The sequence below is a fragment of the Pecten maximus genome, chromosome 1 (genome assembly GCF_902652985.1).
Source record: "Pecten maximus chromosome 1, xPecMax1.1, whole genome shotgun sequence".
Taxonomy (NCBI): Eukaryota; Metazoa; Mollusca; class Bivalvia; order Pectinida; family Pectinidae; genus Pecten; species Pecten maximus.
Window position 1 is genome coordinate 21,306,593 of NC_047015.1, and position 27,377 is coordinate 21,333,969.

The 27,377-nt window shown below is 35.9% G+C and overlaps 1 protein-coding gene across 1 annotated transcript in view; it reads right to left on the reverse strand.

Moving 5' to 3' along the window:
* Window positions 1-1,231: 1,231 nt before the first annotated feature.
* LOC117327558 (QRFP-like peptide receptor) overlaps window positions 1,232-27,377 on the reverse strand; it is a 74,593-nt gene continuing 48,447 nt past the window's right edge. The window contains exons 2-4 of the mRNA XM_033884613.1: window positions 6,424-6,636; window positions 2,738-3,170; window positions 1,232-2,136 (exon numbers count right to left, since the gene is read on the reverse strand). Of these exons, the coding sequence (XP_033740504.1) occupies window positions 2,886-3,170; window positions 6,424-6,636 (498 nt within the window). The 3' untranslated portion in view covers window positions 1,232-2,136; window positions 2,738-2,885. The remainder of the gene's footprint in view (window positions 2,137-2,737; window positions 3,171-6,423; window positions 6,637-27,377) is intronic.

Consider the following 27,377-nt stretch of genomic DNA (forward strand, 5'->3'; position numbering starts at 1 on the left):
CAACTGACGACGGAAGACAACTCTATGACTCGTGCCCTGACCGGGCTCGAACTCACGATCTACGGCCCCCAATCGCCTTGCCAGAAATACCTGCAGCGGATACCGCTTCGCCTAATCACCGTTCATAAAACGTATCATATGCACTATGTGTTGGTGATCCGAAGGTACATAATTGAATTTCCTGCCGTAGTTGTACTAGTGATGAATATTTGTAATATGCGTACAATTCGCATCCATATATGTAAATACATAGCGATCCAGGTATTCATATCATCTAATAGACGACTTGTCACTATAATCATGTCGGGGTATCTGGCCGACCATCCATGTGTCATTGATTTGGCGCTGCTGTATAAGCTTTTCTTGCTCAGCGATTAGGTGCCGTATATGGTGAGTTCGAGGCCCGGTCAGGACACGAGTCATTAAGTTGTCTTCACTCTATAAGGTTTATATTTGACGTCACGAAAAATTATCCTTCCGGATTGGAAAACACAAATGATCAATGGAACTCGCAACAAATATGAAGTTATGCTGTGTAACAAGTGATTATCCTGACGGTGTAATGTATTCATTAAAACATTAATCAAACCAAATGAAGATTTTGTATTTTTTCCAAGAGTTATATTTTTGGCCGGTATATGTAGTAACATTTTCACAAGATGGCAGGCAAATTAATCATAACGCGCGTCATTCAATTTGTCGTCAATCCTGTGATATACTTTGTATAAGCCTGTTTCTGCTTATGAGTGCACTCCTACACCGACAGAACAAAATTTACAAAAAAAACTTTGTTTCTGTACACAATGTATTTATGTTTATCATTACATATAGGCACGCTCTATTTGATTCCAGATTAGCTAACATATAAAAGAGGCATTCCGATTTCCGCATTGGCTGGATTTATAAAAACAATTAATTTATTTCGGAAATCAGCCTTCGTGGTGCTACATCCAGTAACTTATCATGGCAGCCATATTGAACAGGAGATTACAATGAAGTAGAACCACTGTTAAAATATACGAGAAAGACTCCTTATTACCAGACAAACCTAAGTATGATATAGAAAATCTACAAAATCTCTAAAATCAGGTCACAGTTAACTATTTTTTCACACTATTTGCATACTATGACTTTATATAAAAAAAACACACACTTATCTTTTAGAGAAAAATGGGTAAAAAATAATCTCGGGGGTGAAACATTTTTTGAAAAATGAAAAAAGGTAACATACTTTGGTATAACAATTTTATTACATGAGCAGGTTTTTTTTAAACAAAAGTTGATTTTTGACGTGATTGTACAATATGGTTTACATATGTATGGTCACAAATACTCTTGGATATGCTTCAATTACGGACATCTAACCATTTCATCTGAAAAGATTGTCATCTACACTTTCAAAACTCACCCGTGGAAAAGCAATTATTTCGTGTAGCCTATTCTCCATCGTACCGTGTGGTTAACAAGAGATTTACTAACGACCGGGGACTACTTTTACACGCGGAATGACACAGGGTCAAGTCACCCGGGAAACACTGATCGTTATAGGCCTACATCGCTGTTGAATCGGTCGTTATTCCATCATGGTGTGCGATCCAGGATCCAAATAGATAGTGCTGTCATGTCCATAAATATGAAGTGTTGATGGATTACTCCTCGTCGTCCACATAGCTCTCTTTGGTAGACAGCCATACCTCGAGGGATCAATATGCCATCTTACAACAATGACCGGGACACGTTAGTTATGGCTGCTACAGTTTCATCAGAAATTAATCACTGATGATGGGCTACCAACCAACAAGTTAGCATAAATGTATCTACAGAATGAAAATGATATAACGACTATGATTAATTTTGTTCCCAGCCAAAACATCTCGTTAATGACGTTAGACATATCAGTTCACAAAATCTCTCTCAAGGTTCTATGAATATAGGTATCGCAGACATTGCCCGCCAGTTAACACAAGTCTGACACGAAGTCTCTTTCCACGGGGCGGGCCGAGGTGACAGAAGCAGGGCGGAATAAAGTAAATATAAGCAAATGTGACGTAATTAAGACATTGGCCTTGGCCTGGGGGTTGTATAGACTTTACACACGTATAATTAACTTATGCGGATCACTCTGTCTTTGGTCATCTGTAAATAGACAAAAATCAAGCCATTAGTATGTGATTAATAGCACCGAGATAGTACAAAGTCTAGTTCGACATATGATCGATAACATCGATATGCTGGGAGTGAACGATATCTGTTTATGTATATGATGGATATGTATAGCTTCCAAATGTCTATTTAACTTTTTAAAATGCTGTTTCAGTAAGGGAAGTATTTCTTATAAATTTGAAGCCTTAAGATCGCATTTAGAAATACAGTTTTGGAACTTACTATGTTTTAGTACTTTGTAAATGTATTGTCAATGACATTGACTGAAAACACAATACCGTCAAGTAAGCTTCAACTACACTTTAAGTTAGTCAGAGAGGGGGAAACGAATAAAGTATGTACAACTTACAATAACTTTAATAGTTGATACATCTTAAGATTACTACTCCACCTTAGAATAGCTGGTATATTGCATTGCGTTATCTACCTTATCTACAAATGTACCTCGTTCAAATCCGGCGCATACCAGCAGAACAATAGGATGGTCGGAGGTTGAGATTCAAGCTTGGATACTATTGTTCCACCTTTTTAAACTTCCCGACTATCTTATCAAACAAACAGCATTGCTTCTTACCTATTTCATTTAATTAGTAGATCCAAGAGCTAGTTCATGTCTTCTAAACATCGCCAAAGTAAGGTTGTAAGGGTCAATAACTACAATGAACTACTCCATAAAATAAGATGGCATTAAAACCAGTTACAAACACGACGTTCTCTGGAGTTCATTCATCCGTAGAACCACCAGAACACGCTGAACATTCTCTGCTACTAGGTACAGGTTCAAGAAAACGCTTGTTATCATAAGTTGTTTGAGCAAACTGTTGCAAACGTGTTTTTGAGGTAGCAGATAATCGGTTAGTGTTGGTGTTCCATTTACTGTTGATGACAGTGCTTTGACGTCGGAGGATCACTGTTTCGTTCGTACAGGAGCTGCTGAGTCGGGGCATGGCATGTTTCAGACATCCACAGCATGGCATCCACATGTAAAACAGTGTTGCCAAGTCAGCCTGTAACAAAAAATTACATGGATAAGAAAAATTATAAAACATTAAAAACATGTATTTACCACTGTCATTATTATAATAAAATAAACAAATACAAATAATGAGTTATTTTGAATAATGAAACCATAACACGATATTTACACTTAATTCAATAATGTTCATGTGTTGATACTATACCAAAATCTAAGGACCTTCTTTTTACAAAATAAATTCCGGAAAACAGAATATAATCATCTTTGTTTCTTTTTTTCACACATATTATCGATTTTTAATTTTAAATACAGTTTAATTTGCTTGTTTGTATTTTCTGATGGTTTTTGCACAGTTTGGTGTAGTATCGTGTTCGTGTTATCGTAACGACTAAAAATCATCCTTTTATCGCGATAAAGCGCCAAGGGTGCAGTTTCCAGCAGAACGCTAACTAGACTTCCACATCTTCGTACCCCTTAACAACGATCTGAATTTGGAGAGTAACCTTATCCCCGTACTGTCTACTTATGTTCTAATTAGTAAATAGCCCAGCCACTTACTCTACCACATCAGCATTTGTCAACAAACTAAACAATGTCGACAATTACTATAATGTCAACAAACTTAACAATCTATCACACTCACTAAACCAAAAAATCCACCACATACACCCACCAAACCAAGCAATGCATAATACACAACAAACAAAACAATACATTACACTCAACAAACAAAACAATACATCACACTCAACAAACAAAACAAAACATCACACTCAGTAAACAAGCCAAAACATCACACTCAAAAAACAAAACAAAACATCCCACTCAACAAACAAAACAAAACATCCCACTCAACAAACAAAACAAAACATAACACTCAGTAAACAAAACAAAACATCACACTCAACAAACAAAACAATACATTACACTCAACAAAACAAAACATCACACTCAACAAACAAAACAAAACATCACACTCAACAAACAAAACATCAAACTCAACAAACAAAACAAAACATCACACTCAACAAACAAACCAATACATCACACTCAACAAACAAAACCATACATTACACTCACCAAACAAAACAAAACATCACACTCAACAAACAAAACAATACATTAATTACACTCACCAAACAAAACAATACATTACACTCAACAAACAAAACAATTCAATTCATCAAATTCAACAAACAAAACAATTCATCACATTGTCAGCTAGGAAAGACGTCTTCCTGTTTTGTTGATTTACACGCCCCTGCACGACAATTAGTTATTTTGGTATCATACATTGCTAACCGGTTTCCTAAATGACTGCTAATTTAGCTGTTAATACCCTACAATGTTTGAGAAGGAAGGAATTTTAATCTTGAGACAATTACGAAGGACCATTTTGCAATAAATAATGTTGAAAGTGGCATATTGTGATGCTGAGGTGCGTCATTGGCATTTTGCTATTTTTACTTTGGACCAGATACTGGGAGTCGTCTTCAGTCATACATAACTATACTAGTGACATGTCGCGGATGTCACTGCGTGATTGGCAAAACTATATATACAATAAGGAAGTCACTAAAGTATTGTTTTCAGTGCGATCTTTCTATAAATGGTTACTTTCCTATTTTCTATTTCCGGAAGGATTAATTGCTTCTTTTCTCTGACGTAAAATATGACCAGTTTTATGCAATAAATATTTAATCACGAAATGTGATATATTAACAAAACAGTGATGGTCATTTTATCTTTTTAAGAATTTAGCATATAATGATCAATACTATAAATGCTTAAAATGTTTTGAAATTTAATGATGCAAGAAAACAACTAAATAATTGTAAAGAACGCAGTCAGTATTAATCCCATTTCACGTAAAACTACAAATATTGATCTGAATGTTGCCCCTTTTGAAATAATATGTTCTTTTTAATCCGCTTGATCAGGTGCTTAACCGTCTCTCTGACGTACATTACGCAGATTTGTATGACTTTTAATAAACAGAAGATAAAAACACGCGAGAAAATGTATGTTATTAACAAGGTTTATTATCAAACATGCTGTCATTCCAGAAGCTGCCCAGATGGTTTCCTGCTACAACAAATGAAATGTTTACCGGGAGGCGTATGTTCGCACTGAACTCCGTGATGTAATGTGTTGTGATCACTGTAGGTGGCACCTGTTAGACAACCACCGTGAACCTTCTCCACATTACAAACGAACACCCTTAAATGTCGAAATCATCCTGATAGATAGCGTTAACCAGAGTGCTATGTGTATTACAGTCAACACTGTTTAAATATTTACACTAACTGGCCGTCCTTCCCATCACTTAAATCCTACCGCCGTTTATCATTTCGTTAGGGGCTGTCTACACTGAGGTTCACTTGGAGCATACCGGCGGAAAATCGTCCTTTATAAGGCTGATTAGTGACATCAGAGACAACTTCTGTTATTGGATAATTTCAGGAACGAGGAAGGATTTTGTACTTTCTGGTGGTGATGAATAGAGTCGATTCCTCGTGTGAATCGTGCCAGACATATTCTCTAAGCAACCAGCAAATTATTGATCTAGTCATTAAATGGTCCATTTAATGGACATTTCTCATAACCATACCATTTTAACCTAAAAGTAAAACATTAATAAAATGTATCGATCACCCTACAACTCCGTATTAATTCTAATTAGACATCAGCTATAAAAATGCCGAGTAGCCAAAACAGAATAATGCGATTTATTACCAATCTCGAAATCGTGGTACAGTTCCCAGAAATTTTACTGATAAAATTGAGGTATAAAATTGTATAGCATTCTGATTATAAATCAACGGACGATACAAAATAGCGATATCGATGTGGTACACAATCCAGAGTAATTTTATACGCCATACCCTGCAATCAGACTACGCTGAAAGCGATTTTGTTGTCATCCTCTAATATGCATTACACTATATCATGGAAAACAAAGATTAATATATAGTTAAGTGTTGTACATAGTTTTTGTCAGATTTAGTCTCATTTATGATAAGTAATATTTGGAATTGGAAGATATAACACGAGCATGTATGTTTGGCTGCTGATTCCATCAACCCAGTGTTATACTGATTTGTACCCCCTTTCTAGTAGCAGGTGACTACCTAACTTTGGTCCGTGGTACGCTGTTTAAAGCAATGAAGTAAAAACAAATGTCGAACATAACATTTTCCGGGAAATATAATGGGCAGGCATTGACCACTCACATCGGACTCCCAAATTCCCCCCCAAAAGAAGCTAGTTAACATATAACTTACCCTAAAACTTTCATTTGTAAATCCATATATGACTGGGTTAGCAAAACTGTTGGACATGGCTAGCCAGTGGACACAGAGAAATACGGCCATCGTTAACATTTGGTCGCCATTTTGGAAGACACTCGGGTAAAAGTCCATGATGATGACAAATACATGGATTGGCAGCCAGCATATCCCGAACACAGCCACCACGATTACCAGCATCTTAACGATCTACAAATAGAAATGTATTTTGTCTTTAGAACAGTAAATATACACTTCAGCGACAACACAGGTTTTAAAATAATAAATGATTTAGAATTGTTTAAATTCGATGCGAGTTCTGTTCGATAATCAACATTTTCCAGCGAGCAAAATGTGAATTGAATGAATTATCAAAAACGAAGGCCGCATGATATAGTGTAACGCTACAAATATAACCTTTTTTTTCTTTTTTACATTTTTATTTATTTTATTGAATTTGTTTCGGGTACTCGTTGGTACAACTTAATTACACATGTATGATATATGTGTGTGTGTATATATATATATTAACGGTTTTCCGATCTATTTGATTTAAACCGTCTTCATCAATGAATTTGGTGAAATGAAAGTAACGTACAATTACAGAATAAGTATGCATGTATAAAATGTCAGTCGAAGGCAACCTGCTGGATACTAGGTTAACGTGCGATCGAACCTATATGTACAAAAATTAGTGATGTGCGCATTTTATCTCCGTCGCCGATATTACTTATACAGAACACATTAATGGCGAAACGTTGATATTGTCAGTTTCTATCTTTGACAGACATCTTTCCCAATTTCAGAAAGCCAGATGTCATATTCCATACATATGCTACAAAAATTACCGGCTTTACTCTTTGATCTTGTCAACACAATTCGTTTAGGTCCACAGTGGTAAATCGATTGTTTCCAATGCACAATGAATCGAAAACCGACACATATCGTATCTTTGTCATGTTTTCATAGAAATGACATACTAATAGTTGTTTTCATCGTTGAAAGAAATTCCAAAAAAGATTGGAGCTTCAAACATTGTCAAGTTTTTAGTTTTAATTTCATCAAACATGTTGAAATTAACTTTGATGTACAATGCAACTACTTTATCAATATGTGTCTGACCGAATGTAATTTTAAATTTTAATTATATACATTATGTAAGTAGAGGCAACATTTTGATAGAAACATTATTTTTTTCATATGCATGTTCCAATGTGAACCATAAGTCTGCATAAAAAATGTTCTATTTGTTTACTCGAGTTAAATTTTACATTCGAAGGAGAAATAATGAAGGCGATGTAAAGAGATAGCACGGCCCAGTTTGTGGGACATAGAGACAATACACTAACTACAAACACCACTGACAAATACATTAAAGTTGTATGTTCGAATCAGACTTCTAAAGATATCCCTATCAAAATAATTGTACTCCGAATAATTTGATTTATTAATTGTTCATGTATATGAGTATAATTTTGCAAATTCATGTAAATGCTATGTGTTGGGATACCGTTTCAAAAAACACCTAAAACAGTAGAAGTAATATATAAAGAGCAGGTGCCCCGCAAGAATAAACGTCTTCTGCTTCATCGACGATGCCCAACATACAAATCAAGGTCAAATCCAATTGAAGTCGCAATCTCAAATGAGAGTTAGGGTGGTGACAACGAAACCATTTGGTATATTAACAAGCATCAAACAGGTCTGATTTTATATCACGTAAGGAAATAGAATATTTCCCAATGAGCTCATGGGTGTCAACGATAGATCTTTCTCGTGAGTTTAATCAGCCTGTATTTCTCAAAGTTTTAATCAATGTGTATCATATTCGGAAGTAAGATATGTGATTGTCCGTGGTATGATTCAGAAGGACACAGACATAATTGTCCGGATTTGTAATATCATTATCGGACGTAGGATACGTGATTGTCCGTGGTATGATACAGAAGGACAGACATAATTGTCCGAATTTGTAATATTATTATCAGACGTAGGATACGTGATTGTCCGTGGTATGATACAGAAGGACACAGACATAATTGTCCGGATTTGTAATATTATTATCGGACGTAGGATACGTGATTGTCGTGGTATGATACAGAAGGGCACAGACATAATTGTCCAGACTTGTAATATCATTATCGGACGTAGGATACGTGATTGTCCGTGGTATGATACAGAAGGACACAGACATAATTGTCCAGACTTGTAATATCATTATCGGACGTAGGATACGTGATTGTCCGTGGTATGATACAGAAGGACAGACATAATTGTCCGAATTTGTAATATTATTATCGGACGTAGGATACGTGATTGTCCGTGGTATGATTCAGAAGGACACAGACATAATTGTCCGGATTTGTAATATCATTATCGGACGTAGGATACGTGATTGTCCGTGGTATGATACAGAAGGACACAGACATAATTGTCCGGATTTGTAATATCATTATCGGACGTAGGATACGTGATTGTCCGTGGTATGATACAGAAGGACACAGACATAATTGTCCGGATTTGTAATATTATTATCAGACGTAGGATACGTGATTGTCCGTGGTATGATTCAGAAGGACACAGCCATAATTGTCCGAATTTGTAATATTATTATCAGACGTAGGATACGTGATTGTCCGTGGTATGATACAGAAGGACAGACATAATTGTCCGAATTTGTAATATTATTATCGGACGTAGGATACGTGATTGTCCGTGGTATGATACAGAAGGACAGACATAATTGTCCGAATTTGTAATATTATTATCGGACGTAGGATACGTGATTGTCCGTGGTATGATACAGAAGGACACAGACATAATTGTCCGAATTTGTAATATTATTATCAGACGTAGGATACGTGATTGTCCGTGGTATGATACAGAAGGACACAGACATAATTGTCCGAATTTGTAATATTATTATCAGACGTAGGATACGTGATTGTCCGTGGTATGATACAGAAGGACAGACATAATTGTCCGAATTTGTAATATTATTATCAGACGTAGGATACGTGATTGTCCGTGGTATGATACAGAAGGACACAGACATAATTGTCCGGATTTGTAATATTATTATCGGACGTAGGATACTTGATTGTCCGTGGTATGATACAGAAGGACACGGACATAATTGTCCGGATTTGTAATATTATTAGCCCTTGGGTCATGAAGTGTAGTCATTGTCCTTATTGACCTGAAGAGTTCGGTGTGGCAGTAAAACAAAGTTTACGTCGGTGATGTGACATCGTCCGCACCATTTTATTAATAAAAGCTGACATCGTTGAATATATGAATAAAGAAGTCATTTCTGTCGTCGGATTTTGTAATGTAGGGGTTGATGGAAGTACGTAACGACATATTCTATTGATTATTCAGACTATAAGTTTGCTCATTTGGCGCGACTCCATACTAAATACCTCACACTTAGATATACATACTTAATGTAATAACATCGTTGATCGGTACCACATTGAAATATTGCTTAATATCTAAACTTAATGAGAAATGTGGGCATTACAGCCAAACCTATATATCGTGATATGGCGAATTCGTTAATGACTTAGTTATTTTACCATATTAGATTTATATAACACACTTCCTTATATGTGTTTGGTTTGCCATTGCTTTAGAACCTTGAGGTTACGTACTACATTGTTCGGTATTGTTTAGTATACGTTCTGCTATTCATACATACTGATTTAGGACTGGAATGGGAATTCAATTTTATAATAAAATATATATATTTTGAAATTAATCATAATCCAAAGTTCTTTAGCGAAGCGCAATAGCACGTGCTGTTTTATAAGTGGCAATGATGTCATATATTAGCGGTTATAATTCAATGTCTAAGCATCATTGTCATGGTATGGTTGAAGGACCCGAGACTTCCTTAATTCTGCAGGTCTGGTTATGGCTGATCTAGGTATATCACAACTTGTATTTGTAAGATATGTTACTTATTACACTGTGACAGCCACAGGCACGCTGATTTGACAAGTTTGCACGGCTGATAAAAACACTGTCAATGTTACAAAGAAACGAAATGGTTATAGAACGGACGTCGTTATCATACTTATGTCAGATCGGGATGATAAACCTTTCAGCAGTCACGTGACGCGTAAAACGGCAAAATACTTCAAATTTATACCTGTATACCTTAAAGTAAAGAGCAAAAGGGAGATTGTCCATGCAATTGTCAAATGTTATACCATACTTCAATCCTAAATAACGTAGCTTATTAATTTGTCCAGTTATTATTTCAATGCTCTCAATATCAAACTAAATAAATAAATGAAAGAATAAATACAGACGTGAAAAATACATAGATAAATACAGAAAGAAATAAACGAATGCTAAAGTGAATTAAGAAATAAATAAATGCAGAAATGAGTAAATAAATAAAGTTACAAATAAGCTATAACCTTACATAGCGTATATAAATATTACTATGGTACTCAATAATATCCCTGCCCTTCCGACATTCAAAAGAAGCAGTGGAACAATATAACAAAAACTAACACAAAATTATTGTTTATGGCTGTGAATCGATGTCGGTAGATTTTCCTTCTCCCATAGATTTGAATATGGTTATGAAATATTGCATATTTTCGCAAGCTAGATAGCATGCACTCCAGTAATTTCAATATGAATGGCCGTTTCACATGCAATATCTAACATATATGTATTGGTAGGATTTTGAGGCGAGCAGCTAGCTATAGCTCTACAGCGGTGATTAACGTAACGTTGCGGTAGGAATAACATGTGTAAGGAATGCAATTTAATTACGAACTAATTATTACATATGGAAATGGTCATAACCAATTGGATGATATTTAAACATTTTCCAACATATGTTTATAGTAGGGCCTCCCAAATATTAGCGCTATGCTTTCCCCCATTTTCCAGCGTACTTAACACATTTCTAGTAATAATGATATATAACGCTCAGAAAGCTACTGGTGTCGCAGAGAACTTTAATAGTTTATTATTTACTTACAAATATTTCTTTCCAGTAAAATAATGACAATATCAATCTGACGATACCACTGGGTTACTATGAACAGTACATACACGTAGACATATAGAGGCTTGAACAGTAACATAATATTCAAAAGCTGAATCCGCACCAAGAGAGTGATATATGATATTGCTTATTTTTTTACACGTGTATATATGCGTTCTTTAGGTCTGTTGAGAAAAAGTAGGTCATTATCAAGCCAGATCAATATGCAGTTACTTAATTTCAGGAACATCCAATAAGATTTTCTGGATTGAAGCTACATATATATAAAAATCTGCCCGAAAATTATTTTCCTGAATAAAATGTAGATTTAAGAATAGAAAAATGGACAAAAAGTATATTCTTAATTGTCCATTGGAAACGTTTGAGGCGTTTAATCATATTGGTACGTATGCATTTTATTGTCATGCATTTCATATAGACGCGTCATAATCAATGTTTCGTCTAATTAAATGCTATCCATAACTAATTTTCGTTAACTGCTATTATAATATATTTAAAGGCTTGAATAACCCGTTTATGTCTTATAAACATATTTGTACAAACACGTATTGAGAACCTCCAAAGACTTCTTATTGTACACATACTGATCATATCAATCAAATACACATGTAATGAAAACGGATAGGAGCGTAATATATTTACTAAGTGAAATCGACCTAATATATTTATAAACAAAAAAATAATTTCCTCTCGATAAGTTACAGCGATATTTTAAGGGAAGAACATCCCTCTAGATAGATCCGTTGATTCGATAAAAATGAAATGATACATTCTATTTTTGTACAATATTACAAATAGTATGCACATATAGCTGATTTGTAGTCATAAAACAAATCTTCTTCTGGGAACTAATGCGAAAATAGGATAGCTGAGCAGACAACAGCAGATGAAGGACCAAATCAAAACCATAAAACCAGATAAACACAAAAGTATGATATCTTTTATAGAAATCGACTCATTTTAACGGAATTTACCTTTAAGGTATTTTATAGGAGAAAGATACAATCGGAGCTTTATTATCACGTCTCGGAGTCCGTAACGAAATACACGAAAATAGCATCCATCTATTACATTATATGACAGTAAGCTGTAGAAATAGAGCTGCTAATTTATCACTCAATTCTCTCCTATTTCTTATACTAAGAGAGACCCCACCAGTCATAGCCAATCACACAGACTGTTAAACTATTTTACGATTATTGTGCATAACTAAAGTCATTTTAATCATGATTAAATTGATTTATCAACAAAATTGGGAAGAGGGGTATGTAAAAGGCAACCAGGCACGATGTCTTACTGATAATGAGTCCATTGATAATTTGATATATCTGTAATGAAATAGTTCATTGTTATTGACAGACATTGCTCTTATATAGTCCTTGAAGAGCTGTATCGTCCTGATCAACAGCTGTGTACAATGTCCTTTACAACAACTTACATCAATTATTAGAATACCTAACTATGCACCATCTCGTCACGGCACACAGGAAATCCTGATAGTTACAAACACAATCATTCAGGACTGTTTCGGAGAAGACGGTGATATGATCTGGTTCTACCGATGATGAAGACTATACATCATCTTATCGCTTTCCTGTCATCTAGAAGCGGTGGCTCCAATGTTACAGAGGTGTCCCACATTAAATCACCTCTACAATGTTGTTGCGGGTAAATCTCAATATTCTTTACTCAAACTCCTACCTCCCTCCTCCCTCCCTCCTACCTCCCTCCTACCTCCTACCTTGTACATCCTACCTCATTCCTCCTACCTTCAGAGGATAACCACAGACAGCGTCCTTATCAAATAGCACTGACTGCTCGTTTGTTATAAGTTACAAGTCTTCACAAACACAGGCGAACGAACACGCTTCAGAGTAAATCATAAAGTGCTGACTGTTTAAAACAGATTTTTGCAAACGGTTTTGCTAACATTATATTGGGTTTGATATGTGAACCCTGTCACTTATACCTTCTGTTTGTAATACAAGTTGGTGTTACATTTTAAAACATTGGTAATAATGCAAACATATGTATCAATAATGGATGGTTCAAATATGTGTGCGATCATAGTTGAATTACCTTTGAACAGATTATACCATATATATACATAATGAAACATGATTGCTTAGTTCTTATCTGTTTGGTAAACATAAATATACATGTGGGACAAATTATGCACTAATATCAATTTTATCAAAAGGCAAACTTGTTCTCCTGTAATAAGACGCTTATTTTTCACAACGTCAGTTGAAGCAATGCAAACCAGGCACATACATAGTGATACTTTACATCATCAGACGTTCGACACGCTATAATGTAATCTCACCAAAACCCTAATTAGGAACACTTCCACTAATTATCACTGAAGCTGCCTTTGAAATTATCCCTGAACTTTTGAAACCAATATATGTCTTCAACAACTAAGCTCAACATAGCCTAGCTACGGCTCCCTGATTGGTTTCCTGATTGTAGTAACATGTACAACAGCTATGTCTGGGGACTGTTGCTGTTTAACGATTAGTTTAGATATTGTTCTCGTCAGAACACGGATACCACAACTGGAAAAATATCGGTAGCATATTTCTTACCTGTTATATTACAAATTTAAATTCCAAGACGTTTATAAGCTGGCTACTTTAGCGAAGTATTAATCTCGGACATCTTAACGATGACGGCAATTTCGAATCAATTATTTTGAACCGACTGAGCGTTAATAAGCATCGTCTGAGAGCTAGTTATAACTGTTAAATGTGCCGATGTATGGACTCTATAGTATCACGTAATAAATATAAACATAGTCACCCGGACACCTTTAATCAAATGTTGACAGGAAACATACAAGACTGTTTCTGTTTTGGGAACTATTCAATCAGGATCTCCTCATATATCGATATAAATGTATTAACCCACCCAATCAATGACACCTGTGTCTCCTAGTATATTAATCTCCCGCCAAATGCTCACGCCGTATGACGTATGACCTATCGGTAGATGCACGTGCATCATCATACGTTTATGGTTATGATGCATGCCGGCTATCCGATGCTGCAACTTCTACATTCCAGATTGTATCCAGATAGTATCACATATTCGTTTCCCTGTCCCTGAATGTTTTCTGTCAAACAAAGCTGTATGCTAACAAATGATTAGCATCTCTTTGTTTGTGAAAACCTAATTAGAACTGGTTCTTGGGTGCACCATTTAGCCAATGCATATTCTATGATTCATAAGCCAAAGCAAATCCCTGTCGTAAGTTGGCAGATTCTGTAGTGAAGTATTCATACATAACAATAGCCACGTTATATATGACATCTTTCATTTTATTTCTCTGAAATCATATATTGATAAAGAGCACAAACACATTTGATTTTTTCTCGTGAATTGTGTACTGATACAGTTATATCATAATTGATAATATGAAAAACATTTCAACGTATACTACACATCAGGTTTGTTATATTTGCTCACTACATATTAACAAGCACGAACTATGCTATCTCTGTACGTTGGTATACATATATGAGAAGTATATTGTTGAAATCCATATATAAACCAATGTTCTTCACATGGATTTTTTTTTCATATTTAAGTGTCACTTTTCGTTCAATCAAGCGAATCATGACTAGACCCTATCAAAGTAATTTGAAAAGGTCAGGAAGCAATTGAAAAGATCGAACTAAGAAATAGATAGACACTTGTGCCTTTATCAGAGAATATCAATAGAGAGATGGTTCGCTCTCCTGTGAATCTAGCAGTGCTTTTATCAAACACGACCCAATATTCAAAGAGTGTCGTCAATACTATACTATTAAATTCATCAATGGCCAGCTCTACACTGTTCATACAGTACACTCATTACACGGCTACATTAAAAGCTACCAATAACAAAGATATGGCAATAAGGCAATTTGTTTGTGTCGTCTGACATGCGTTTCGGTAGATGCGTGCCGGTTTGGAGTCGTGACGCTTCTTGACCACAGCTAGCTATTTGGCACAAAAGATTAAAAAGGCAATATCAGATGAACACGAAATGCACACGTCTTTAGACCTTATACGACTTGTCTAGACACTGAGAAGCACTAATTAAAAGGGAGATGGGCCAACACAGGACTCCGAAATGAATTGTCAAAATCATTGAACGGGAAAGGCATTCATCATTTTCGACAATACATATTCGCCTCTCTTTAACAAGGAATGGTCATGTACTGTAAACATAGGAGGACAGTGCAGAAGAACTCAGTGCTGGAATCATTGCCACTATGATTTGGTTGATGTTGTAAACGCCCGCGTTTTATCGCTTAAAAAATATGGCGAATCCGTTTCAATTTCACACAGATAAAAGAAATAAGCATGCTATTTGTAAGAATTTGTAAGAATGATTACAAGACAAATATCGGATGGCAAAAATGAAATGAGGATGGATCAAATAAACCCACCAGTTAATTGCATTATGGTTCTTTGAATGCTTGGGGACTATGTCGATGTCGGCTCATACAATGTATTCATAGATTTTAAAACAGATTCTTCTTTTGAAATCGAAATTGCTAGGTTACAGACACTGAAGGAATCTTTAAAAAGACTTCTTTTTTCAGATATCGCCGGTTTTCGAAAACATCTGCTGAAACATGTATTGATTCACGTAATCAATTCAATTCATTGGTTTATTTTTGAAACAGGGTGAAATATGAATATTTTAGTTTGTCCCCAAATAAAAACAATAACACTCAGAAACAATGTTGATGCTTAATGCAATTATAATGTAGATCCCATAGTCCTCAAACTGAATTTTAATAACATGCCAATAATTATAATGTAGATCCCATAGTCCTCAAACTGAATTTTAATAACATGCCAATAATCATGTTATACTCAATCATGCCAATGAATTCTTCTACTACAATAAATCAACTAGATTACATTTGAAATGCTGCAAAGATTGAATTGTAAACATTAATAATCTTGCGCCAAGATCACTTGTCGTTTTTGAGAATACTCATTAACTTCTATAGAGTAAAGCACATACGTCTTAGTAATTCCTGTTTTTCTCAGTAAGATCTGCCCTAAAGGTATGGAGTAGGAATTGATTGTATGCACTGTCCCACTACATGATCGAAATTCGGGGTCTTATCTTTTCTCTTTTTCCTTTGTCTCTTTGACGCTGGCACCCTTTTGATTTGATTTTTATTTTTATTTTATTTATATATTTTATCCCCCCCCCCCCCCCCCCCCCCCCCTTAAGTTGGTCGTTCGCTGCTGTGAGCCGGTTGTCAGCTAAACATGTCTTCAGCAGTATGCTTCAGTGAGTTAGCACTATAAATCGGCATCAGTTCGGCTCTATAAGGACTCAAGAGGAAACAAAAACGAATATACAAGAACCTCCAAAAACACCTAAATACTACATGCATGCGTGTCCCGTACCTGGGAGGCCGTCCTTTAATTACCATAGATTGTGATACATGTAGGACGTTAAGTAATACAAAGATAAACTAATGTCAATCGGCTTTAAGCAACAATAACACACAACCAGTTTAAATAGCAATGAACGGTTCCCTAACAGACAGTCATTTTTTACAGTTTAACTTCTTTAGTATGGCGGAAGATTCAGTTACATTTTAGTTCTTTATAACACATTCCTGTTGTTATCAATATTTTGTCAGGTAATGTTATTGGTCATTTCTAAATATCGGATTGGACCTAGATGATCACGAAGAGTGACGTTGGTGAAATAGAAGACGCTTACCCTCTCTTAACACATGGCCTTATTATCCTTTTCAAAGGTTTCTATGTAAATCTATATTTTGCTCCGTTTGTCGTCCTACGTTGTGTCGATTCTAAGTTCGAATCATTGTTGGGTATACAAAGCTGTAGATGGTCTCAGCAATATATTTAATATAACATTTGTAGAGCAATGTTAGGTATGTATACCTACTTGTACTTGTAGAAGACTGCACGTGATGATTAGTCATAGAACATTGTGGAATACAAACGTTCATTAACCCCAGGTCTAGTTGCACATTATAGCTGGGTTACTTAACTAATGGATTTACGAGTTGGATAATCAAGATTCCTCGGAAGGTTTTAAGGCAATGGATTCTTTCTCAAGTAACCTCCTCACATTTCGGTATACCTCCAGCCACCAACAAATCTTAATTTGTTGTCAGCTGAAAACTTAGCATCCGAAACTAAATACACATATTTTGGTAAGTAATCTGGCGTTGGCAACATTTCTGTTCGTCTTTGAAAACGTAATTAGGTGAATAGAAACCGCTAGATGTAGTTTATACCATGTTACCGTAGTATAAATCGTATGTCAATCTACAGTGAACAAATAGGAATGTTTTGATTCACCATTACTGTAATAAATACTTGGAGTTTTAACAATGACTGTACGTAGACAATGACAAAAGCGAATTCAAGGTATGATTCACCTTATCTTTACATAGACTCTAGAATCTGGACTTATGTTTAATTAATTGCCATATAATATTATAGTAATAGAGGTGATATGTCACTAAACTACCCAGCTTATCGTACAACATATTCACAGACAAGACGTACATGTAGCTATGCTCTTGGACGGTTAAGTTGCTCTCACGACACACGATGATGTTACGGCTGTTTAGGGCGGAGTGACATAACGTGACTTGTGCGTCTTTGTACAGAAGTACAGTGTCTTTTTCTAGAGTGTGATTGATTCACTTGTACATAGAAATAGGTATTATTGATACAAGACATGAATTCGTATCATGATATTGGAAGTAAAACATTTATTCCACAAGCACTCTCGATTCTGACATCACCGTTTTGGTATAATGTTGACCGTTGTAATTAAATCTTATTAAAGACAGCTCTATCAAACATGACCAATGTGTCATGGTCAGTTGCATGTACTGTGCCTCATTCATTTTATTGCGCTGTAAGACCTGGCCTCCGTAAACTCGGTTGTTCTTGTAAACATGTCTATCAGACTGATCATGGCTGCTGATGTTGATACTGGGAGCAAAAACACGTCCCCAGAGTCAACACGTACTTAATTACTGATTGCTGTGTAAACAAACCGAGCTATTTAGACCAAGCAATTACCAGTAAACGAAGTCCTACGGGCGGAAGAAATTGTCGGTTAACCAGCAGGATATCATCAGCTTGTTATCATTTATGAAAGAATAAATTAATACTTTTATTCAGTTTGATAGCCTGCTGTGCATTTTACCTTGTCTTGGAATGCAAAGAATTCATAGTGGTAAGTATGCATGTTGGAATCGTGTACAGAAATGAAAAGTAAAGAGGTGTTAATACCACAAAAGTAAAGAGGTGTAAATACCACAAAAGTAAAGAGGTATACATACCACAAAAGTAAAGAGGTGTAAATACCACAAAAGTAAAGAGGTGTAAATACCACAAAAGTAAAGAGGTATACATACCACAAAAGTAAAGAGGTGTAAATACCACAAAAGTAAAGAGATGTAAATACCACAAAAGTAAAGAGATGTAAATACCACAAAAGTAAAGAGGTGTAAATACCACAAAAGTAAAGAGGTGTAAAAACGATTTGGTAATACTACAAAAGAAAATCAAATAATCAGAAAGCCTTCAATCTGATGACAAATAAAGCTAATCAAATTAGTAGATACACAGAAATGAGACCTGAATACAACGATACGAATACTTTCTACCTAAAGAAGACACATACAACTATGTGTGGTATCAATGTACATGTACATCAATTCCGATATTAAGACATGTCACATCCATTGTAAATCCTGATTACTTGCATTTGGTGTAAATATTTAGAAGTGTTAAATGATCCTTAACTAGATCGCAGACGTAGTCATTGATAACAGGGTCTCATACTTATTCAGTGATAATAGGAGTCTCGCACGTGTTCATTGATTATAGGGATCTCTCACGTGTTCATTGATAATAGGGGTCTCATACGTGGTCACTGATAATAGGGGTCTCTCACGTGTTCGGTGATAAAAGGGATCTGATACGTGTTCATTGATAATAGGATCCCATACGTATTCATTGATAATAGGGATCACATACGTGTTCATTGATAATAGGGATCTATCACGTGTTCGATGATAATAGGGATCTCAAACGTGTTCGATGATAATAGGGATCACATACGTGTTCATTAATAAAAGGGATCACATACGTGTTCATTGATAATAGGGGTCTCATACGTGTTCATTGATAATTGGGATCTCATTCGTGTTCATTGATAATAGGGATCTCATACGTGGTCACTGATAAAAGGGATCACATACGTGTTCACTGATAATAGGGATCACATGCGTGTTCATTGATAATAGGGGTCTCATACGTGTTCATTGATAATTGGGGTCTCATACTTGTTCATTGATAATAGGGTTCTCTCACGTGTTCGGTGATAATAGGGGTCTCTCACGTTTTCGGTGATAATAGGGATATCATACGTGTTCATTGATAATAGGGTTCTCTCACGTGTTCGGTGCTAATAAGGATCTCTCACGTGTTCGATGATAATAGGGATCACATACGTGTTCATTGATAACAGGAATCTCTCACGTGTTCACTGATAATAGGGATCACATACGTGTTCACTGATAATAGGGATCACATACGTGTTCATTGATAATAGGGATATCATACGTGTTCACTGATAATAGGGATCTCGTACGTGTTCACTGATAATAGGGATCACATACGTGTTCACTGATAATAGGGATCACATACGTGTTCATTGATAATAGGGATCTCGTACGTGTTCACTGATAATAGGGATCACATACGTGTTCACTGATAATAGGGATCACATACGTGTTCATTGATAATAGGGATATCATACGTGTTCATTGATAATAGGGATCTCAAACGTGTTCATGAAAAATAGGAATCTTATATGTGCTCATTGATTATAGGGATTCCATACGTATTCGGTGATAATAAAGATATGTACATACATTGTATGTACATCATGCTAAAGCACAAACACCAATAGCCCCTACTATGGTGAAGCTCCTTTACCTTATGGACTATTCTAGCCTTACAATAAGTAATCTAACGACAATAAACAGCCTGGTCAATACATAACAATGTTATTCTCTTGATTTTTTTGATTTTTTTTTTTACAAAATGTCCTTATCAAATACAAATAACTCGTGTATCATTTGATTACGGCTGTATTTCTACGCGATTATCGTGGTTACTGGTTAAACTAGCCCGGTTTTCCGCTTCAGCACTAACATCCTTTGACGGTTATATAAGCTTGGCGTTAGAGGGGGGTATCTGAATGGTAACGGATGTGTATTCCCGTAATTCCTGCCATTCTGTTCTTGGTGCGCGTGCCGGGCCACCACAAGTGGGTCATTATCCCGGACGATTAACCATGGTTATTATTGTAACGTGATGATGTGGCGAAATACTGTCACGCTAATAAACTAAACGGTTAATGTGATGTTTACAGTAGCACGCGCGGGACGTTCGTGTACGTCTCCGCGCGTAACCACAGTCGTAACAACAAGTGGTCGGATTTTGCGGTGTCGTAACGTGCAATATACAAAGGTTCAGATTTCAGAGCCGGGGAAGGTGTTGACATTGATTAACAGGGGAGTTAAACTGATTAGCGAGTTATTGAGTGATGTGGAAGGAAACGTACCCATTCAGCATAACTCGCCGTAAACGATATAATATGTACCCTATGTTGATGTTAAACAGTTTCTAAGAATGGTTAGACAGCGATATGTTACTGAATACTATTACTCCAACATGTTTTACAATTATCCATTGTTGTAATTCAAACGTCATATAAACGGTGGGACGAATTAAACACGGACTATTCTTTGGAATGCCTTTAATACAAACACTCACTTTGTAGTGCTCACAACCTTAACTCACTAACGAAGTGATTCCGATACACACGTTGTAATAATTATGATGATGAAATGGAACGTATGGTACCTATAAATAGACAGTAGCAGCGGACCACTTACTTGCAGTAAGTAAATACGAATGCTATAGATTACTTCCGCACACAAAAATACACAATAGTTCAACCCCCGGTACCTGTGTTTTACTTGTCGATCAGCCATACGTACTTATGTCTACACTGGTGACAACTCGCCCTGATCAAAACCTATCAAAATTTTGTACACACTACAATGAAAAGTAATAGAATACACAGAGGTCGAAATCGTAGACAGTAAATTCCTGGTTGACAAACATATGTCGAGGTCGGTGATACGATCTTCCAAAAGAAAACTGACATAGCCTTAGAATGAACTGTTCCTTCTCTTGGTCGATATTTTTAGTTTCATGTGTGTCTGCTTTAATCGAAGTTCATTGTAACATAGGTGTTGATAATTCCTTGTCTCGTGTCATCTGTCTTTTAATTCGATATTTTACCTAACAAGACAACTTACAGGTCGCTTCTCTGTCAGGTAATATATACTGTCACATACTGACAAGGCGCCTTTATAAGACTTTGGAACACTTGGTCCCATCATCATTGTACTTTAAGTAGCCTCCGTGGAAATCTTCTGTTTCGTTTTCTGTATTATGATTTCATTTGCCCGTCGATAGAAGAACCCATAAACAACTAACGGTCTTTAAATGCAATATTCGTGCAGTGTTAGGATTTAATGCCTTTTTAATAGTTTACATTAATTTCCAGAACGAAGTGATCGCCATTCAATCATCGTTAAACACCCGTAAAGATACCTCAATATCTGCTGCAGATGCTGCACTTTCTAACGATGGTTATTAGGATCACCTTCAAGGCCTTGACTTCGTCATTATGTTTGTATGTTAGAACACCAAATGTGTGTGTGTCTTAGTGGGCACCGATTTGCATCAGATTCTCCTCAAGACGGATATCCTTCCGCGATATACACAATGTAGTACCAGTATAGATATTCACGTAAAATATTCAACAATTAAGTAAAAAAAAAAAGATGTTTTCTTAGCCTGTCTTATCTATGGTGTCGAATAATACAACTGTACATTATACGTGTATATTGAACTCCTTACAACTGTACATTATAAGTGTCTATTTTATACAATGCGTTAGTCTATTACCAAATAGACAAAAAGAAAGTGACATTTGTCGAAACCACATGTTGTATATTATGCGTCTGTTAGATTTTTTTTTTCCATCGATAAATATACATTTCACTCTACATCATGAATTATATACTTTCCTAGATGAACGGGGTTCAGCAATTCTGTTTTATCAAACGTTACTAGAATATGTATATATCTCACACCGTTCTTAGATACATCTGATACATCAGGTGGATATTTCTATGTCAATCATGCTTAAATCTGTAACTTTTGTTTCATAATGTTTATTTTCAGCAATACCACACGTGACGAATATTCCTGGTTGGAATGAGAAACCGATTCTGGTAATAACGCATTATTGTATTATTCTGGTAACGAGGAGCTCTCCGCATCTGGATAAATACAGTCATCAAACACATAGTGTTGGAGAACACAGTAAACATGGCTCGTTAAATGAAATTCGATTGTATCCGTGATTTCTTAAGATGTGACTTACTCCCTTTATGTTGGTACTAATACATCGACATTAAGTGAATACCTTTAGCTAATGCCTTTCTGTAAAGTTACTGTTCACATCAATAACAAAAATGAACAACAAGATAGTTTTATCTTGTTGTAATTATTTTGGTTTCAATCACAGCTTTGCAGCTGCTGTTTTTACCTTTGTGCCCTGATCCAACGCTTCACATACCCGCGTGACTAATGCAAGAAACGTGCAAAGTCGTTAATTAAAAGTTTATGAGAACTTTATTTTCAATACGCCTCTCTAGGCTATTTATCAACACTACGCCTTCAGATTTCTTGTCAGAAGAAGGGTGTACTTACAAATACCAAACGATCGGTATCGGAGACAAACGACATTGCCACACAGACCATTTCTCTTTCTGATCGCTTCTCAAAATAACATCAGGACAAACCAACTAATTAACTAAGAATTCGTTCGGGACAAAATGACATAAAAGAAAAATATTAGGCTCCTATTTCATCATCGTTCTTTAGCTTAAGAACTTTCTTAAATTCATATTTTCCATAAGAAACTATTATTGAATTTAAGGAAAGTTTCTCATCTAAGATGTTTCCTAAAATCCAATAATACATTCTAGTGGAGACGGTAAGGGACTGCATTAAGTTAAGGAAAGTTAATGAAATCGACACATAACTTATTACAACTTTACATAATCAGTTTGGTAATATATAACCAGGAGATATGCATGGATCGTGATACTAAGGTAAATATAACGTCTTAATTACATGCCCTACAATTATAATGAGGTTTTCCACAACTATATAATATATATCTGTAATAGCTTCAACAGCGGCAGTTTCATGGTCCTGATAACATAGCTTGTTGATGTACACAGCCGATACATACCTGTTACCAATTGGCCATGTAATTGTTTTGCGTCTGATGTTTGGCCACTGCGACAGAGGGTCGCTTTATCGCTGACTGTACGAAACGCCTTGCTGCGAATGATGTCGTTCGGACGTTCTAGTCATTAAGATGTTCATATCTCCTTCATAAGCTATCATATTTTCAGAGAACGGTGTCCATATCACCCGTGGGGTGTCCAATACCCTTATGTATTAATGCTCTGATCTCCTACACTCCTGACCCGACTTGGAATGCTGCCTCCCTCTTTCAAGGGCAATTAAGGAGCCATGGTTCGTTACTAAACTAAGGTGCATCTAACCAAGCAGTTAGTTTAAAACTGTAAAAATGTCTTGAAGGATCAGACAATATGTACACGTGCATAATACAAACGCAACAACGTATGTGATTTAACATCACTGGACATCCCAACACTTACTGTACATATAACACACAGATGGATGATTCTGGTAACAATGGTAACTGTATTGGCACCCGGGCGCAAAACATGACAGAAATTCCTACGATAGTGACAAGAAATTTTGAAAAGTGCTGTTCCAAAATCACAAAATCCCTCATTAACAAATATCTGATAACATAACGCTCAGCAATTCTCAATAACTTTGCCTGAGAAATATTCAAGTCTCGGGTAAAGATATTAGTTCCCACAATGCCACTAAAATGGCCTAAAATCTTAGTAGCGGTCGATGGGTAAGTAATCACCGCAACATTTGAGTACGAACTATTTCTAGGGCGGATTTAGTACGGAGACGGAAAACCCTCCGGATATTGGTCAATTCTGGAACAATCTCGGTATTTTAAGATCACTATTGACCTTGAAGCATTTTGAAGAATACCAAAAGCCTCAGAAATCGGCGCTCCCGTAGAGTAATCGAGCAAAGACGCAGTCATGTGGTTTCGGTTTAGGATTTATCCTTTAGCGTTAACTTGATCAATAATCCCATCCAGATTTAGAGTATATTACTACTATAAAACCTAGCTGTTTACATCCGAATCCTACATAAATATACTCCTTGTTTACCTACCAGACTCGATATGCACATTTCCTTCAAACAGGTTCTGTGGATAAAACTTTATTCCGGTATCTGTTTACAGAAATTAAATGCCGAAGGTCAAACAAAAGTCATTAAAGGTCTCAGTGAAGTTTAATGTTTTGGACGGTATGGATGTCTGTTTGTTAAAGTTTCCAAAGTGATTGATGAGTCAGGCAGTTAAGTAATGTATATGAAATATCTGGTCTAATGCCACCGAAAACATTTTACCTACATTTTAAAGATCGTGATCTGGATAATTCAATTACATGTATGTTTGAATTATCAAATATTCCAATATATAACACATATTTCGAGTGCATTGAAGTTCAAAATTTAGTTGTTTAATGAAATAGCCATTGTTTCAAATAAAAAAAGGAAAACAAAAAGTTACATATAAATGTTTCAGTACAATCGTGTCTACGAAGGGTTTCACACACCTATAGTATACGTAAGACGATGGTCTGAGGTATGGTATTGAATCCCCATAGCACGGAATAATGTACAGTTGATGTTCTCTGGCCGAATGAATGATTCTATATTGGACAGAATTTGGCATTAACGGTCACAAGTGTGTATGTGGGCTCACAAAAGGTAGTGTTTAATCCTCGTATAATATGTATTTTGATTAGTTCAAGTTAAGATAAATAAAAATCAGACATCATAATGATGTTAGAATATTTGTTTAAAGTTTCGTATGTATATGCACTAACGATAGGCAATATCACAACAAAAGATTGTTCACGGAAGATGACAATTAACATACATCACACCTGCTCATTTAAACCTCGAAAAATATTTGTTTGCGATATGGAACAAAATGAGCTGATCCTTTGATTTAAAATCAACTAACGTGAGATTTATTCTGTCATATCTGTGTTAAACTGATGTAGGTTTATGTGTCGTTTAACACATGACATCAAGATTAAACTGTTTAATCTTCTTTATTCTAATGGAAAATAACATTCCTTTTCTGATTGGGTGGGAATTGTTTGTAAGCACATCCTTTAATCGTAACAATAGGAGCTCAGTATATATTCCCATGGAGATCGCTAATTGGGGAATTTCTAAGCACGAGCGTAAGTCGCGATCGAAGTGATTTGATTTAATCTCGGTGTACTAGCGATCTGTCAGAAGTATTGAGTTTACATGTATGAAACAGAAGAGACATCGTGTATCCCTAATCTAGAACAACATAAATAATCTAATGCTATAAGGAATGTACTTAATAGCTGTCAATAAACTCAAATATTTCTAGAAAATTTCCGTTTTTGAAACAAATTTAAGCTCAAACCGATTAATGTTTTCCCATAAATTTCTTTGATTGTGTCAAAAGGTTGATAAAATCAAGCTTTTCAATTTCATCATTTTTTAACTCAATCTTGATCAAACTGTTTTACAATTGCAACTCCAGTCACTTCAAATGTCTCCCTTTTAAGTATTATCAACACGGTCGATGTTCACATTGTATAACCTTAACAGATCTCGCATGGGAATCATGTGTGTTATCAAAGACATGAAAGCTCTCAAATAGATTGCAAAGAATATACTATATATCAACATTCGATATTCATTACCGACAGTAAATTACTTTAACGGATCACACAATCTACACTAACGGATCACATAATCTACACTAACGGATCACACAATCTACACTAACGGATCACACAATCTACACTAACGGATCACAGACCATAATGGATCACAGACCATAACGGATCACACAATCTACACTAACGGATCACACAATCTACACTAACGGATCACACAATCTACACTAACGGATCACACAATCTACACTAACGGATCACACAATCTACACTAACGGATCACACAATCTACACTAACGGATCACACAATCTACACTAACGGATCACATAATCTACACTAACGGATCACACAATCTACACTAACGGATCACACAATCTACACTAACGGATCACACAATCTACACTAACGGATCACAGACCATAACGGATCACACAATCTACACTAACGGATCACACAATCTACACTAACGGATCACAGACCATAACGGATCACAGACCATAACGGATCACACAATCTACACTAACGGATCACACAATCTACACTAACGGATCACACAATCTACACTAACGGATCACAGACCATAACGGATCACATAATCTACACTAACGGATCACACAATCTACACTAACGGATCACACAATCTAGTCTAACGGATCACACAATCTACACTAACGGATCACACAATCTACACTAACGGATCACAGACCATAACGGATCACAGACCATAACGGATCACACAATCTACGCTAACGGATCACACAATCTACACTAACGGATCACAGACAGTAACAGATCACAGACAGTGACAACACAGACAGTGACAACACAGACAGTAACGGATCATACAGTAACAGATCACAGACATTAACAGACCACAAACATTAATAGATCACAAACATTAACA